The sequence below is a fragment of the Diabrotica virgifera genome, chromosome 4, assembly GCF_917563875.1.
Source record: "Diabrotica virgifera virgifera chromosome 4, PGI_DIABVI_V3a".
NCBI lineage: Eukaryota > Metazoa > Arthropoda > Insecta > Coleoptera > Chrysomelidae > Diabrotica > Diabrotica virgifera.
The window spans coordinates 161,464,791-161,478,795 of NC_065446.1; the positions used below are offsets into that span (position 1 = coordinate 161,464,791).

The 14,005-nt window shown below is 33.1% G+C and overlaps 2 protein-coding genes across 4 annotated transcripts in view; one reads left to right on the forward strand and one right to left on the reverse strand.

The window, feature by feature from the left end:
- The window catches only part of LOC114330763 (fasciclin-1-like), a 74,049-nt gene extending 64,120 nt beyond the window's left edge, over positions 1 to 9,929 (reverse strand). Inside the window, exon 1 of one of the 3 annotated variants that reach the window (XM_050648468.1) lies at positions 9,790 to 9,929. In XM_050648468.1, coding sequence (XP_050504425.1) covers positions 9,790 to 9,914 — 125 coding nt within the window. In that variant the 5' untranslated portion in view covers positions 9,915 to 9,929. Of the gene's footprint in view, positions 1 to 4,308; positions 4,484 to 9,789 lie in introns of those variants that run through there. The other 2 variants (XM_028280175.2, XM_028280176.2) reach the window with 2 other exon arrangements.
- LOC114330762 (TBC1 domain family member 1) overlaps positions 1 to 14,005 on the forward strand; it is a 537,565-nt gene that overhangs the window by 352,640 nt on the left and 170,920 nt on the right. The gene's annotated exons all lie outside the window — the stretch shown is intronic.

Sequence of the window (14,005 nt, forward strand, 5' to 3'; positions counted from 1 at the left end):
GGAGCAGAGGACGCCCACTAACCAGATGGGCCGATGATTTGAAACATGTTGTCGGTAACTGGATGCAAGCCGCACAAAATAGAGATGAATGGAAAGAGCTGAGGGAGACCTATGTCCAGCAGTGGACGCGTACGGGTTGATGATGATGATGATGATGATCCCCCTATATGATTTGGATACTTTTTGAAAATATCTTTTTATTCACCTAAACTTTGATATAAAATTTGTTCCAATCTGTACGGAATTACATTTTGATTTTTTTTTTATTTTATTAGGCTAATATGCACTCCAGATCATCAAGGAATGCGAACGTTCGCTTCAATGTAAATGGTCCTACTTTGTAGCGAACGAATAATCAAGCGAACACCTACGAATTCGTTCCTTCGTTCGTTCGTTCGTGTTCGCTTTGATTTAAATGCACCTTAAGATAACTAAATTATATGATACTATTTCACAATGAAAGCCAAAACATGTTAAAGGAACGTGTTAGGCCAAAAACTTGTTTTCCATTTTTAAGTGTTATGGCACTATTGAAGTCGGGCTGTTATATGAATATAAATTGATATAAATAAACAACCGAAGAATGCAATATGCGTTAATTATTAAGAAAAATTCTCATATAAACATAAACATTCATTTTCTATAAACAGTTACAAAAGTATAACTGAGCCGAAAAAACATGCTGACATAATTGATAATACGAAAAATATTAAAAAATGTCTTACCTTTGACATGTGACATGTACAATAAGTATACGAAAAAACAAACTGCCAAAATAAAATAGTTCATTGTAACTAATAGTCCAGGAACCGAAGCATTTCACCTCGCAATTTTTACAGAATGGATCGATTTGCTTGAAAATTTGAGAATAAGTAGTGGATAGTTCAAGGATGAAAATCTATATGATGCCGAAAGGCGCTTTTACCATGGGGTCGGTTGCCACCCCATCTTAAAGGTGGAAATTTTTTATTATATTTTGAAAGCAAAAGTTGATAAAAACATTCATTCTAAGCAAAAAATGTTCTATACATTTTTTTTGATAAAATTAATACTTTTCGATTTATTCGCTATCGAAAGTGTTAGTTTTATATAGAAAAAGTCAATGTTTTTCGATATATACTCATTTACCAGTCACTCAATTTTTGCCGTAGAAAAAATTTTTTCAAACCAAGTTCTTGGGAATTAAATAACCTACAATTTCATATTAAAACATTTTTTCGTATATCTGATGCTAATCTTTCTATTTTGAAGAAAATGGCATTTTTTACCAAACTACAAAAAGTCGTTATTCGCTTTTAACTCTAGTTTTTTAAAAACTAACCATTCTAAGCCAGTCAAACTTTTAAAATCTATTAATAATACATAAATAAAGAAGAATTAATAAGGCCAATGACTAAAAGCAAAGCTAACTCATATTATTATGCTTCCAATTAGATTTCTTTTTTTTTTGTTTTGAAAAAAATATATTGATTTTTTAACCGTAACCTTTTTAATTTTTATCTTAGAAAGTTTGTTAAAATATAATTTGGTAGGTTTCTACAAGATCCATAAGACTGTTAATACCAAATCCTTTTAAAATCCTCAGTCGCAAAAAGTGGTGACTTTGAAAGGGTTGGTAAAGGTGATTTTTGCATGTTATTACAAGATTTAATTGTCAATAGCTCACTCAATTTTTACCGTATAGAAAATTTTTGCAAACTAAATTCTTAGGAATTAAATAAGCTACAATTTTTGTATTAAATATTTTTTTGTATCTCTGATGATAATCTTTCTATTCTGAAGAAAAGGGAATATTTTACCAAACTTCAAAAATTCGATATTTGCTTTTTACTCCATTTTTTTTTAAAACTAATCATTCTAAACCAGTTAAACTTCTAGAACCTATTAATAATACATAAGTAAAGAAGACGAAATAAGGTCAATGACTAATTTTAATCAGGGTGGTGATTATGGGTTTGCTTTCGATCACTTTTTCGCTGAAAAATATAGGGTCTGATATTCTTTTCATTATAAGCCACCTAATTTTTGAGCTAAAGACTTTTTTTTATTTTTGAAGATAGATATTTTTAAATACTTCAAATTAGTTTAAACAAGTGATCCTCGAAAAATGCATAGTTTTCCCGTCTTTTGACTTTGAAACTACAGTATTTAGCATTTGCCGAAGAAGACATAAACATATTAAAGTATAGCTCGATTACTATTGCTCTTCAAGAAAATTTAAAAACACGATTTTGTTGATTTTTTCAAAAGGTACATTTTTTTAAGCAAAGTGGTTTTGATAAAACAAAAAGTTTTTGAGTTATTTGCAGAAAACTGATTAAAAACATTAATTTTTTTAATATAAAACTAACACTTTCGATAGCGAATAAATAGAAAACTATTAATTTTATCAAAAAAATGTAGAGAACATTTTTTGCTTAGAATGAATGTTTTTACCAACTTTTGCAGTCAAAATATAATAAAAAATTTTCACCCTTGACATGGGGTGGCAACCACCCCCATGGTAAAAGCGCCTTTTGGCATCATATAGATTTTGATCCTTGGACTATCCACTACTTATTCTCAAATTTTCAAGCAAATCGATCCATTCTGTAAAAATTGCGAGGTTTTGTCCTATTTTAAGCTTCATTACTTGGACTATAAATAATTAGTTTATTTATTCACCGTAGTTTTGATTTATTCACGTATCATTATTTGGACAAGGTTATGACCGATATGATGTAAAAATTCCTCTAATATTCCTCCTTACATTTCTTAAAAATCGAAAAGAAATAAGATGTAGTAGTACACAGATTGCTTTCCTCATCAAAAATTCACAAACTCCTGTTATGTCCATCTCTTTTGTGTGCGTTCGAGAATCTGTTATGTGTTATTTATCGACTTTAAAACAAAAAAATTTTTCAAAACTTTTTTAACTTTACAAAGAAACCATATAATTCAGCTCAACCAGGTAACTTTTTCAAAGATCTTTTGAGATTAACTTTCAATCTACTCAACTATTTATTACATTCAACAGATATTAACATAAATGAATGATTTTTTCATATTTGCCTTTTTCTGCCTTTTTCTACCTTTTTCTAACTTTTTCAGTAAGTAATATCACATAAAATCTCATTGATGTACAAATAATCATAACTTTATATTACTATAAATTTAATTTCATTGTTACCTTTACACTTGACTTTAATTCTGAATTATTTATTAATGATTTTATTGTTTGACACTTTCAATATTAAAAAGATTTTAGCAAATTTTTACATAATTACTATTGTTCAATTTAATTTCAATATCTCCAACAAAACAAATTAAAATATTTTCACAATCACACCACAACTAGTACACAACTGACCAATTCTGGTTTAGGAAAATTGCACAACCAATCTTACATCTATTAGTTCTAGAACATCCAGAACAACATCTAATAATCCCAACTAAATTAAAATATACACACATATATAAAATAACATCACTTTATAATATATAACTAACATTTTTTTTGGTTTCACGGTTTAATGTCGTGTTTCCTTACTAATCCCCTCAAGATCCTGCCAATTATTTTGGTTTTGTTAATGCATTACATTCAAATCTGTCCCTCTACCGTCTCTCCCTTTAGCATAATATAGAGAAAAAGTATGATATTGAATACCACTATTTTCTTCCCTTATACCGGAAAGTAAGTGTATATTTTATATTTATACTTATACTTAACATACTTTTGTTGCCACTACATTTGAATGCGTGCATGTATGTGAGTGTGAGGGTTGTAAACCATATTTACGTACATGTTAGTATTTATATGTATGCATAAATATATATACTTTAATATTGGCTTGATCATTACCCTTTGATTTCAACCAGACCACTTAACTAACTCTGGTTTTTTGTTATTTGTAGCATTTAATTTTACTTTTACCGTGACCTGAAGATGCTGTGAATATTGTAGACAGCGAAACCGGTCGTCAGTTGTAAAATAAATTGTTTGTGAGAACGTCTCTCTTTTCTTTACTACAATAGTATGGACTCACATGCAACCCATTCATTTTTTAATATGATAGTATTTCACAATGAAGGCCAAAACATGTTAAAGGAACGTGTTAGGCCAAAAACATGTTTTCCATTTTTAAGTGTTATGGCACTATTGAAGTCGGGCTGTTATATGAATATAAATTGATATAAATAAACAACCGAAGAATGCAATGAGTTAATTATTAAGAAAAATTCTCAAACAGTTACAAAAGTATCACTGAGCCGAAAAAACATGCTGACATAAATGACATAGATGATGAAAAATATTTAAAAACTTCTTACCTTTGACATGTGACATGTACTATAAGTATACGAAGAAAACAAACTGCCAAAATAAAATAGTTCATTTTAACTAAATAATTAGTTTATTTATTCACCGTAGTTTTGATTAATTCACAATGTTGATATTATTGTATCATTATTTGGACAAGGTTATGACCGATATGATGTTGACTGTATTTTATATTTCATTTCTTGATAATAATAGCTAGTGATCCACTTATTGAAATAACGATGTCTTTACTTCCTAATTTTAAGAAATATCAATAATATTAATTTGGTGTAATAGATTATTTAGGCACTACATCTACAAAAATTAATTTACTGAATATACTTGCATGTTTTAATTTGTATAAAGGTGAGTTTACACACCGTGCTAGGTCTAGTTTGCATGGAGGAAGAGCTCTGAATTGGGTAGGGGTTTTTCAGTACTTTGTGAAAGACAGACCTGGATGGGGAAGTCCTTAACCCCAACACGGAGCGTCCCAATGGCTGATAGGGAACGTTCCTGTAGATATACAGGACAGGTACGAATAAGGCTTCGCCAAATAAGTACCGGCGGATCAACTGAGGACATGACACAGGACAGCAGCTGTGTCAGTGTAACAGGTGCGGTGCCATAAAGTCGCAGGCGACAATCAAATAATGATTTAACCGGCTGCGATACTGCGAACTTAAACCTAAATAAAAACCGAATGTGCGCCGGTATAAGCAATCAACCGTTACCAGGAGGTACGGAAGGGCACTCTATTGTCCTGGGGTTGAGAAATCGGCCCCGAAGGCGGATGAGCTGAAAATCCAGTCAACGGCATTGGAATCAGGAAAGCAACGGGAAACTACCTGATTATAACTTCCCTAGTAACTCATGATGACAGATGTTAATAATGTAAATATATTTACTAATCATGGGACTCGGAATCCAAGATTCGGCGTGGGAAACAGCAGGGTTTCCCCAGTCGTCAGCAAGCGAATTCCCTGTAATTCATCAAATTTGGTAATAGATAAGGAATGTTTAATAGCGACTTGGAATATTACAAGTATGTTTGAATCTGGAAAGATTCACAATACGATCAAGGAAATGCGAAGGTTAAATATAAATATCTTAGGTATAAGCGAGATGAGGTGGCCGGGTTCTGGCCATATGACGATAGATAATTATGAAATTTACTACTCTGGTGAAGAAGGTCCGCAACATAGAAATGGTGTGGCATTTATTTTAGAACAAAATGTCGCAAAATCAGTAAAAAATATCGTGCTATACTCAGATAGATTAATAATGTTACAAATAAAAACAAATCGTACAGACTTAAACATCATTCAGGTATATGCACCTACACAACAATATGACGATGAAGTTGTCGAAAGCTTTTATTCAGATCTAGACTATTTATTATCACTCACAGGAAGCCAAGATATAAACATTGTATTGGGGGATTTCAATGCCAAGGTTGGAAGAGGTAGTGAAGAAGATGTCGTTGGCAAGTTTGGTTTAGGAACGAGAAACGACCGTGGAGATAGAATAATTAGATTTTGTGTAGAAAAACAATTAGTAATATCCAACACTTTTTTTGACTTGCCTAAGCGACGACTTTACACCTGGAAATCTCCTATGGACACTTGTGGAAGAATAGTAAGAAATCAAATTGATTATATCTGTATATCAAAAAGATATAGAAATGCTATCTTGTCCTCCAAAACATATCCAGGAGCGGATGTACCCTCCAACCACAACTTACTAGCAGCTAAAGTATTACTTAAATTTAAAAAGATTAAAAAACACAAAATATCTCCTAGGATCAGCAAAGATAAACTTTCAAATGCGGAAGTGAAAGAAATAGTAACCGATAAATTAGAAGATCAGTTTCAGAAATTGGGAAATAAAAATTCAGAAGAACAATTATGGGAGTCATGCAAAGAAACATTGGAAAAAGTCCAAGAAGACCATCTAATGGAAAATCAGCGTATGAATAAGCAACAGTGGATGACAGAAGAGATATTGAATTTAATGGATGTAAGAAGAAAATATAAGAATGCTAATCTGACAGAATACAAAAAGCTAAACAGTATGATTCGAAGAAAAATAAGATCAGCTAAATCAGAGTGGCATAAACAACAATGTAAAGAAATTGAGAACTACGAGCGTATCTATGACGCATTCAATATGCACAAAAAACTGAAAGAAGTTGCAGGACTGAATAAAAAATGTAATCCTCCACTAATCGAAAATAAAAACGGAAAAATTATAATCGATATCGAAGGTCAACTAATACGATGGACAGAATATATAAAGGAATTATTCGATGATGAAAGAAGCGAACTAGAAACGCTAAATGACATAAGCGGTCCTCCAATAACTAAGGAAGAAGTGCAATACGCTATAAAGAACGCAAAAAACGGCAAGGCGATCGGACCAGATGGGATTTACGTAGAAACACTAAAGCTTTTAGGTGCCGAGGGCATTAAGATACTTACGAAATTGTTCAACTTAATCTACGAAAGCGGAAAAATTCCTAAAGATTGGCTTAAATCCTCATTTGTTGTACTACCAAAAAAACACAGAGCCACAAAATGCAGCGACTATCGCACCATCAGCCTAATGAGTCATGTATTGAAAACGTTTCTCAGAATAATTCATCAAAGAACATATAGAAGAATTGAGGAAAGAATCTCAAGTACTCAATTCGGTTTTCGCTGTGGCCTTGGAACGCGTGATGCACTATTCGCAACTCAAGTTTTAATTCAAAGATGCAGAGATGTAAATCATGACATTTTCATGTGCGCGATTGATTTTGAAAAGGCCTTTGATAAAGTTCGCCATGAAAAAATGCTACATATTTTCAAAACTACCGGTCTGGACGGTAGGAACATTAGAATAATCGCAAATTTGTATTGGGGCCAGGTTGCATGTATTAGGGTTGCGAATCAGTGCTCTGAAGAAGTAAAAATCAAGCGCGGAGTTCGACAAGGCTGTATATTGTCACCAATGTTGTTTAATCTTTACGCTGAAACAATCTTAAATGAAGTGTTGGAAAACACAAAAGAGGGAATACTCATTAATGGTATGCTTATGAACAATATCAGATACGCAGATGACACCTTGTTGCTGACTGGATCAATTGAACATCTTCAAGCGTTATTGAACCGAATGGTGGCATTCTGCGCGATATATGGACTCAAACTCAACGCAAGAAAAACAAAGTTTATGGTTATTAGTAAACAGGCAGCCGTAAATAATAATAACTATAACGTAACAATCGGTAATGACTCAATTGAACGAGTAAGTAATCTTGTATATCTGGGTACTCATATTAATGAAAGCTGGAACCCTAGTACAGAAATAAAAAGTAGAATTGCCAAAGCAAGAACAAGTCTTATGAAATTTAAGAAAATCCTGTGCAGTCATGATCTAAATTTGGAACTTCGCATAAGAATGGTCCGATGTTATATATTCCCAGTACTACTTTACGGGGTCGAAGCATGGACACTGACAGAATCGCTTTTAAAAAACCTAGAAGCATTTGAAATGTGGGTCTACCGCCGTATTCTGAAGATCAGTTGGGTAGAAAGAGTCACAAACGAAAGGGTTTTGCAACGTTTGAATAAAAGTTGCGAAGTAGTGAACACGGTTAAAAGGCGCAAATTGGAATACTTTGGTCATATAATGCGTCACCCAGAAAAATATGACATACTTCACCTTGTCATGCAAGGTAAAATAATGGGAAAAAGAAGTGTGGGCCGCCGTACAACTTCTTGGCTTAAAAACCTACGCCAATGGTTTGGGAAAACTAGCACTGAACTATTTCGTGCGGCTGTAAATAAGACAATGATTGTTAATATGCTGGGCAACATGAGAGCCAACGATCGACAAGCGGTCTCGGCACCTTAAGAAGAAGAAGAGTTTACACATGTACCTATTATATTATTGGTGCCAGTGGTTGCGTTAGCTCTATGTAGAGTTGGTGCAAAACCTCGTGAACCTTGAAAATGCTTATGTATAATCGAAATAAAATGAAGCCTAAAAACATACGACTATTTTATTTGCTGCGAATTGCGCGACAGGGTCCCATCTGCACCCTGATATTTTCAGCAATGTCGGATTCAATCTTTTCGTTCGTATACTGACGTCACCAAATGAATGAATTAGGTTCACGAGATTTTGTAACAGCAATACATGCCAGTAGAAATTTACACTCTATGTACAAAATCAGAAATAAAAACACGCCCGTTTTCAAATTTTGATATAGTCTGCTAATCTGAGACACAACTGTCTACACTACAATCGCAATAAAAATGCACTAAATAGAAATAAACAAACCAAGACAAGTTGAATGTTCGAGGAGCACTCCCAAGTCGCTTATCGTGCTTGTTTATTTCTAATGCATCTTTATTGTGATTGTAGTGTAGACAGTTGTGTCTCAGATTAGCGAATCGACTACACCTACCCTCTTGTATTGTGTAACACCACATCCATTCCTCTAGCTCAGGGGTTCCCAACCGGTGGTACGCGTACCACTGGTGGTACGCGGGAAGATTTCAGGTGGTACGTGTCGCGTGGATGAAATAAACGATTGCCCTGAACCTCTGTCTGCAGAAGTGTCAGTGTGGTCCCTCGGGTCGGGTACTGCTCGCTGACTCAACTGTCCCTGCACTCCTCAAAATATCTTCAATGTTCAATACCAGATGTGGTTGCTGATATAATTCTTCACTTGTAATCTCTCCAAAAAAGTTTTAATAAATATTTCTCTGAAGATTATTCCAAACTTGACTGGATCAAAAATCCTTTTGCAGGAACCTCACAAAATGGGTTGTAGTAAGGTGCAGGAAACATTCATCGATCTAACAGAAAACGGTTCTATGCGAGACAATCTTAAAGAGAAATCTTGAATCGGGTGTAAATCCGAGTATCCAATGCTCTTCTGACAAGCTATAATGTTTTTGACGCCATTTGTCACTAGTTACTTGTGTGAGACTGGTTTTTCTTAACTATTGTGTTTAAAAAAACAGACCAACAAATATTGAACACGACTAAACAAAATTAAGTTCAATTACTCCTGCAATTGACAGTTTCACACGCAAACTGCAGCAAGCTTTGCATTAATCTCAAAACGCAATGACTAATGTTGATTTGTATTTTTTTTTGGCTGATAGTTTGTAGTTTGTACTAATTGTATAACACATATATCTATATATGTAATTTTATATAAGAATTAGTAAAGATAATAGACAAATAAGTCTATGTAATATTGTCTTGATAAAGGCTTGGAAAAGTGAATGAATAATAATTTAATATAAAGTTACATTAATTATTTTAATTATTTAGTTAAAATAAAACAAGCCAATGGACATGTTTCTGATAGTAAATATGTTTCTAAAAAAAATTAGGGTTGTGGGCTTTAGTTGGTACGCAGTTGCTAGAAGGTTGGGAAACCCTGCTCTAGCTGATGATTTGAATGTAAATTGGTATCACGAGGATTATTCTCATACCTTGTATGAAAGATTTGATATCGAGGTTGCAGCTTATAAGTACTTGCTGAGACGGAGGAAGAAGGTATTGGGTTTGCTGGGAATGTGAATTTCACCGTTGACGCATAAGATATGAGTGTATGCATGCCATCGATTCCAAAGCAACTGTTTGTGGCAGCTTCTTCAACGAGCACGACACGGACCTGCCAACAGAATAAAACTCATTGATCTCTTCTTTACTAGGTTTTCATCTAATTTTTGTGCAAATTCTGGTAACCCTTGTAAAGCTCTCTTGCTCCATTTGCCCTTTTGTTAACCATTTTGGGGTTGTGATATTTGAAGTTAATTATTGCGTGATTGGTTTTGTGGTCATCGATATGTTATTTAACCCTAGAAGGACCAAGGAGGGTTAAAAAGTATCCACAACATTGCATTACATCCGACTTTCTAAATTCCTTTGTTCCTAAAAATCTCAAATAATTAGTAGTTGTCGGCGTACTTATTAGATAGCATAATTAGCATTTCTATAATTTAATTCATTTCCTCATACTTTTATAAAAACTTGACTTCTTCTTCATGTGCCATCTCCGCGACGGAGGTTGGCAATCATCATGGCTATTCTGATCTTAGATGCTGCTGCTCTGAATAGTTTGGTTGATGTGCATCCGTACCATTCCCTCAAGTTACGCAACCACGAGATTCGTCTCCTTCCTATACTTCTCTTGCCCTGGATTTTCCCCTGTATAATCAACTGAAGTATGTTTTATCTCTCATTACGCATAACATGCCCCAAGTACTGCAGCTTTCGTGTCTTGATGGTTTCCAATATTTCCAGTCTTCTGTTGACTCTTCTCATGACTTCGTTGTTTGTTATATGCTCGGTCCATGATATCTTCAGGATTGTTCTATACACCCACAGTTCAAATGCTTCCAACTTTTTAGTAGTCGATGCGTTAAGTGTCCCGTAAAGCAGAGTCGAGAAAATATAACACCTTGCCAGCCTAACTCTCAAGTCTAATTTCAGTTCTCTTGCACCAAGTACCTTTCTCATTTTATTGAAGTTTGTTCTTGCTTTGAAAAACTTGACAGTGGACTATAAATAATCCACTTGAATATCTTCAACACCATCTCACAATGGAAAGGGACGATATCATTCATGTGTCAAATTAGCAAAATCTAATAGAAAAAGGCCAATAAGTGGGCAAAAACAACCATGGTTTGTTCAAAATGCAAGTATGTATGCAGATGCGGTAAGCACAGCAAGAAGTCTAAAAGGTTTCTGTGTATCATACGATGATGCCAATTCTACTGAAGCCGAAGACTCCGGGTAAATTATAAATTCGTATCTTTTAACAGATTCATTAACGTCTAGAAATAATATAAAAGTAAAAAACCTTATTTTGTAAAAGGTATATATATTTAAAATCCCTAAAAAGGGCTGTATCACCAAACGTTTTCGGAATCAATATTCCATCATTAGTGTTATCACAGGTTTACATGCTTTAAGCCACCAAAATGTACGGTTAAAAACGCTTAAATTGATTTTAAACAGTTGGGGTTACATTATATTATCTAATTTTGAAAGACGTTTAAAATATTTCTTGATTAACCCCTGGCATACGCCTGGATGCCATTACCAGACTCTGGTAATGACATCCTTCCGGGGGTCATTCCGATCAGTTGTCACCTAAACTGTGCCATGTAAGGTGTACCTTCAATTTTCCAACCAATATGGTTGATGTCATGTGATGCCAGGGGTTAACCTGGAAATATTTTAAACATCTTTCAAAATCAGATAATATAATGTAACCCCAACTGTTTAAAATCAATTTAAGGGTTTTTACCCGTACATTTTGGTGACTTAAAGCATGTAAACCTGTGATAACACTGATGATGGAATATTGATTCCGAAAACGTTTTGTGATACAGCCCTCTTTAGGGATTTTAAATATATATACCTTTTACAAAATAAGGTTTTTATTTTTTGTGATTTATGGTATACAGCCAATACAGGAATTTTTCCTTGTGATATTTTTAATATAAAAGTGTTCTTTTTAAATTAGTTTAAATAAATGAGCACGTTCTTGATTAATTTGTGTGTGGACATTTATTGACCCTCCTTGGTCCTTGCTGTTTCTACTAAAAGGTTGGTCCTGCGAGTGTTAAGGGAGGTGATAATGTGTCTTCAATAGTTTTAGACTGCATCTATAGAATCTTTCTCAACTTCCGATATTGATTCAATCTTCTAAAATAAAAATAAAAAAATTATTTCAGAGTTATTCATAAAATTATGCAAAGTAATTTAATTTTTCTACAAACGTGTTAAAAATGCAACTTTTAGCACTCCATACGAGCGTTAAAAATGTCACTTTTAAGCACTAGTGCTTTACAATTTTTAAGGCACTGCAGTTAAAATTGAAATGTCAAATTTTGACAACAAACGTCAAAATATTTTTTATATTTCATTTATTAACATTAATATTAACAGTACAACTTGCGCAATTTGAAAAAGGTTTTTTAGAAGGTTTTTTAAAATTTAATTTAAACTGTATTATTGCATTTTTAACACGTTTCTAGAAAAAAACTATTAAAATTTGTTAGAATATACAACAATAAAAGTAGATGTTATTCTATAGTTGTTATGATTTACGTATTGACAGTATAGGCAGTTTTGATGTAATGCCAAGAAAAATATACAAATGGAATGTCAGTCAAGTTCAAGTAAAAGCTTTTGTAGGTATTGTCCTGTAATTGAGAAGGAATAAATTATAATTGTTCATATATAAGACGTTTGTAGAAAAAATATTGTATGATATACGTGTTAAAATTACATTTTTAAGGCACTCATGTGAATTGCAGAATTCGCTTCGCTCATTCTGCAAACCTTCACATGCGTGCCTTAAAATTATTTTTTTAACACTTATATCATAAGTCATAAGTAACTATTTTTATTTAGGTGCCAAACTCTGAAAAATGATGAAAAAAGGCTTGAAGCATTTTCAACAAGGTGGAATTTTCTAAATTGTGTTGGTGATCTGGGCGGAAAGCATATTATACTGCGGTGTCTTTTACACTCAGGTTTAGAATTTTACAATGGAAAAAACGTTTTACAGAGAAACGTTCAGTATTATACTGCTTGCTTAGTTTGCTTGTATGATCAATACGGTTTAGATGTGGACGTAATGTAAACGGAAGACCATCTGATGGATGATTATTTTCAAAATGCAGTTGAAGAGCTGAAATAGAGATTTTCTCCAAATATTGTGTTTAGTAGCCGATAAAATTTTTCCATTTAAAGAATATTTGAATATTTAATGAAACTTTCTTATACCATGGTCACTTAATACAACAATGAATTTTAATTATTACACAACTGTTTGCGAAAACCATCTGATAGAGATATAACATGAAGCTTTGCAGAATATAAAAACCTTAAATATATTTTAATAGTAGGACTGATGTAATTATAAATGGTATATTAGTAGGAATGATGTAATTGAGGAAAGATGAAGTTCAAAGTGGCTCACTTATCCGTTCTTCTTGCTCATGATTTAAATTTAAATTGTTATCACTAGCATTATTAATTGTCGAAGTGTCAAAGATTTAAGATCATTTACAGTTAACCGTAATATATAAATAATCAATAAAATATAATAAATATAATACAACTTAATATCATGCAATCATTTAGTATATATGTTTAGAGATTTAAAATATCCGGAAAAATTGGGTGCAGGAAAAAAACCTGTTTTTTTCCGGAAAAAACAGGAAAAAATGGAAAAATACGGAAAAATTGACATTTGTTACAATATACTAAACAAATTCGGCATCCCGTATCGAAATCGTTAAATTTAGTAGAATTCGATAGATCTATATCAGAAGTGCCTTTTGTCTTTAAGTAGGTATATAAAAGACACAATATTAAAAAATATTACCCAACAAGTTAACCAGACTAGTTCTCTTATCGAAAGCTTGCTAAAATATGTATGTTGAAAAACGCTACGAATTTTGTTCTAAGCTGATTCACTTTGCAGCCTCTTGATGCTCCCTTTAAAGAAGAATAATTGAATGAAGACCAACTAATGGAAGCCATAGACTTCATTTCTGAAATGGGTTGTTCACTAAGGCCCAGTCTTTTCACCTCCGAATAACTAGTTATCGGGAAGTTTATTTGACAGATTTACATGTAATCTGCCGGATAAACTTACCGATAACTGTAACTGGAGGTGAAAAGACT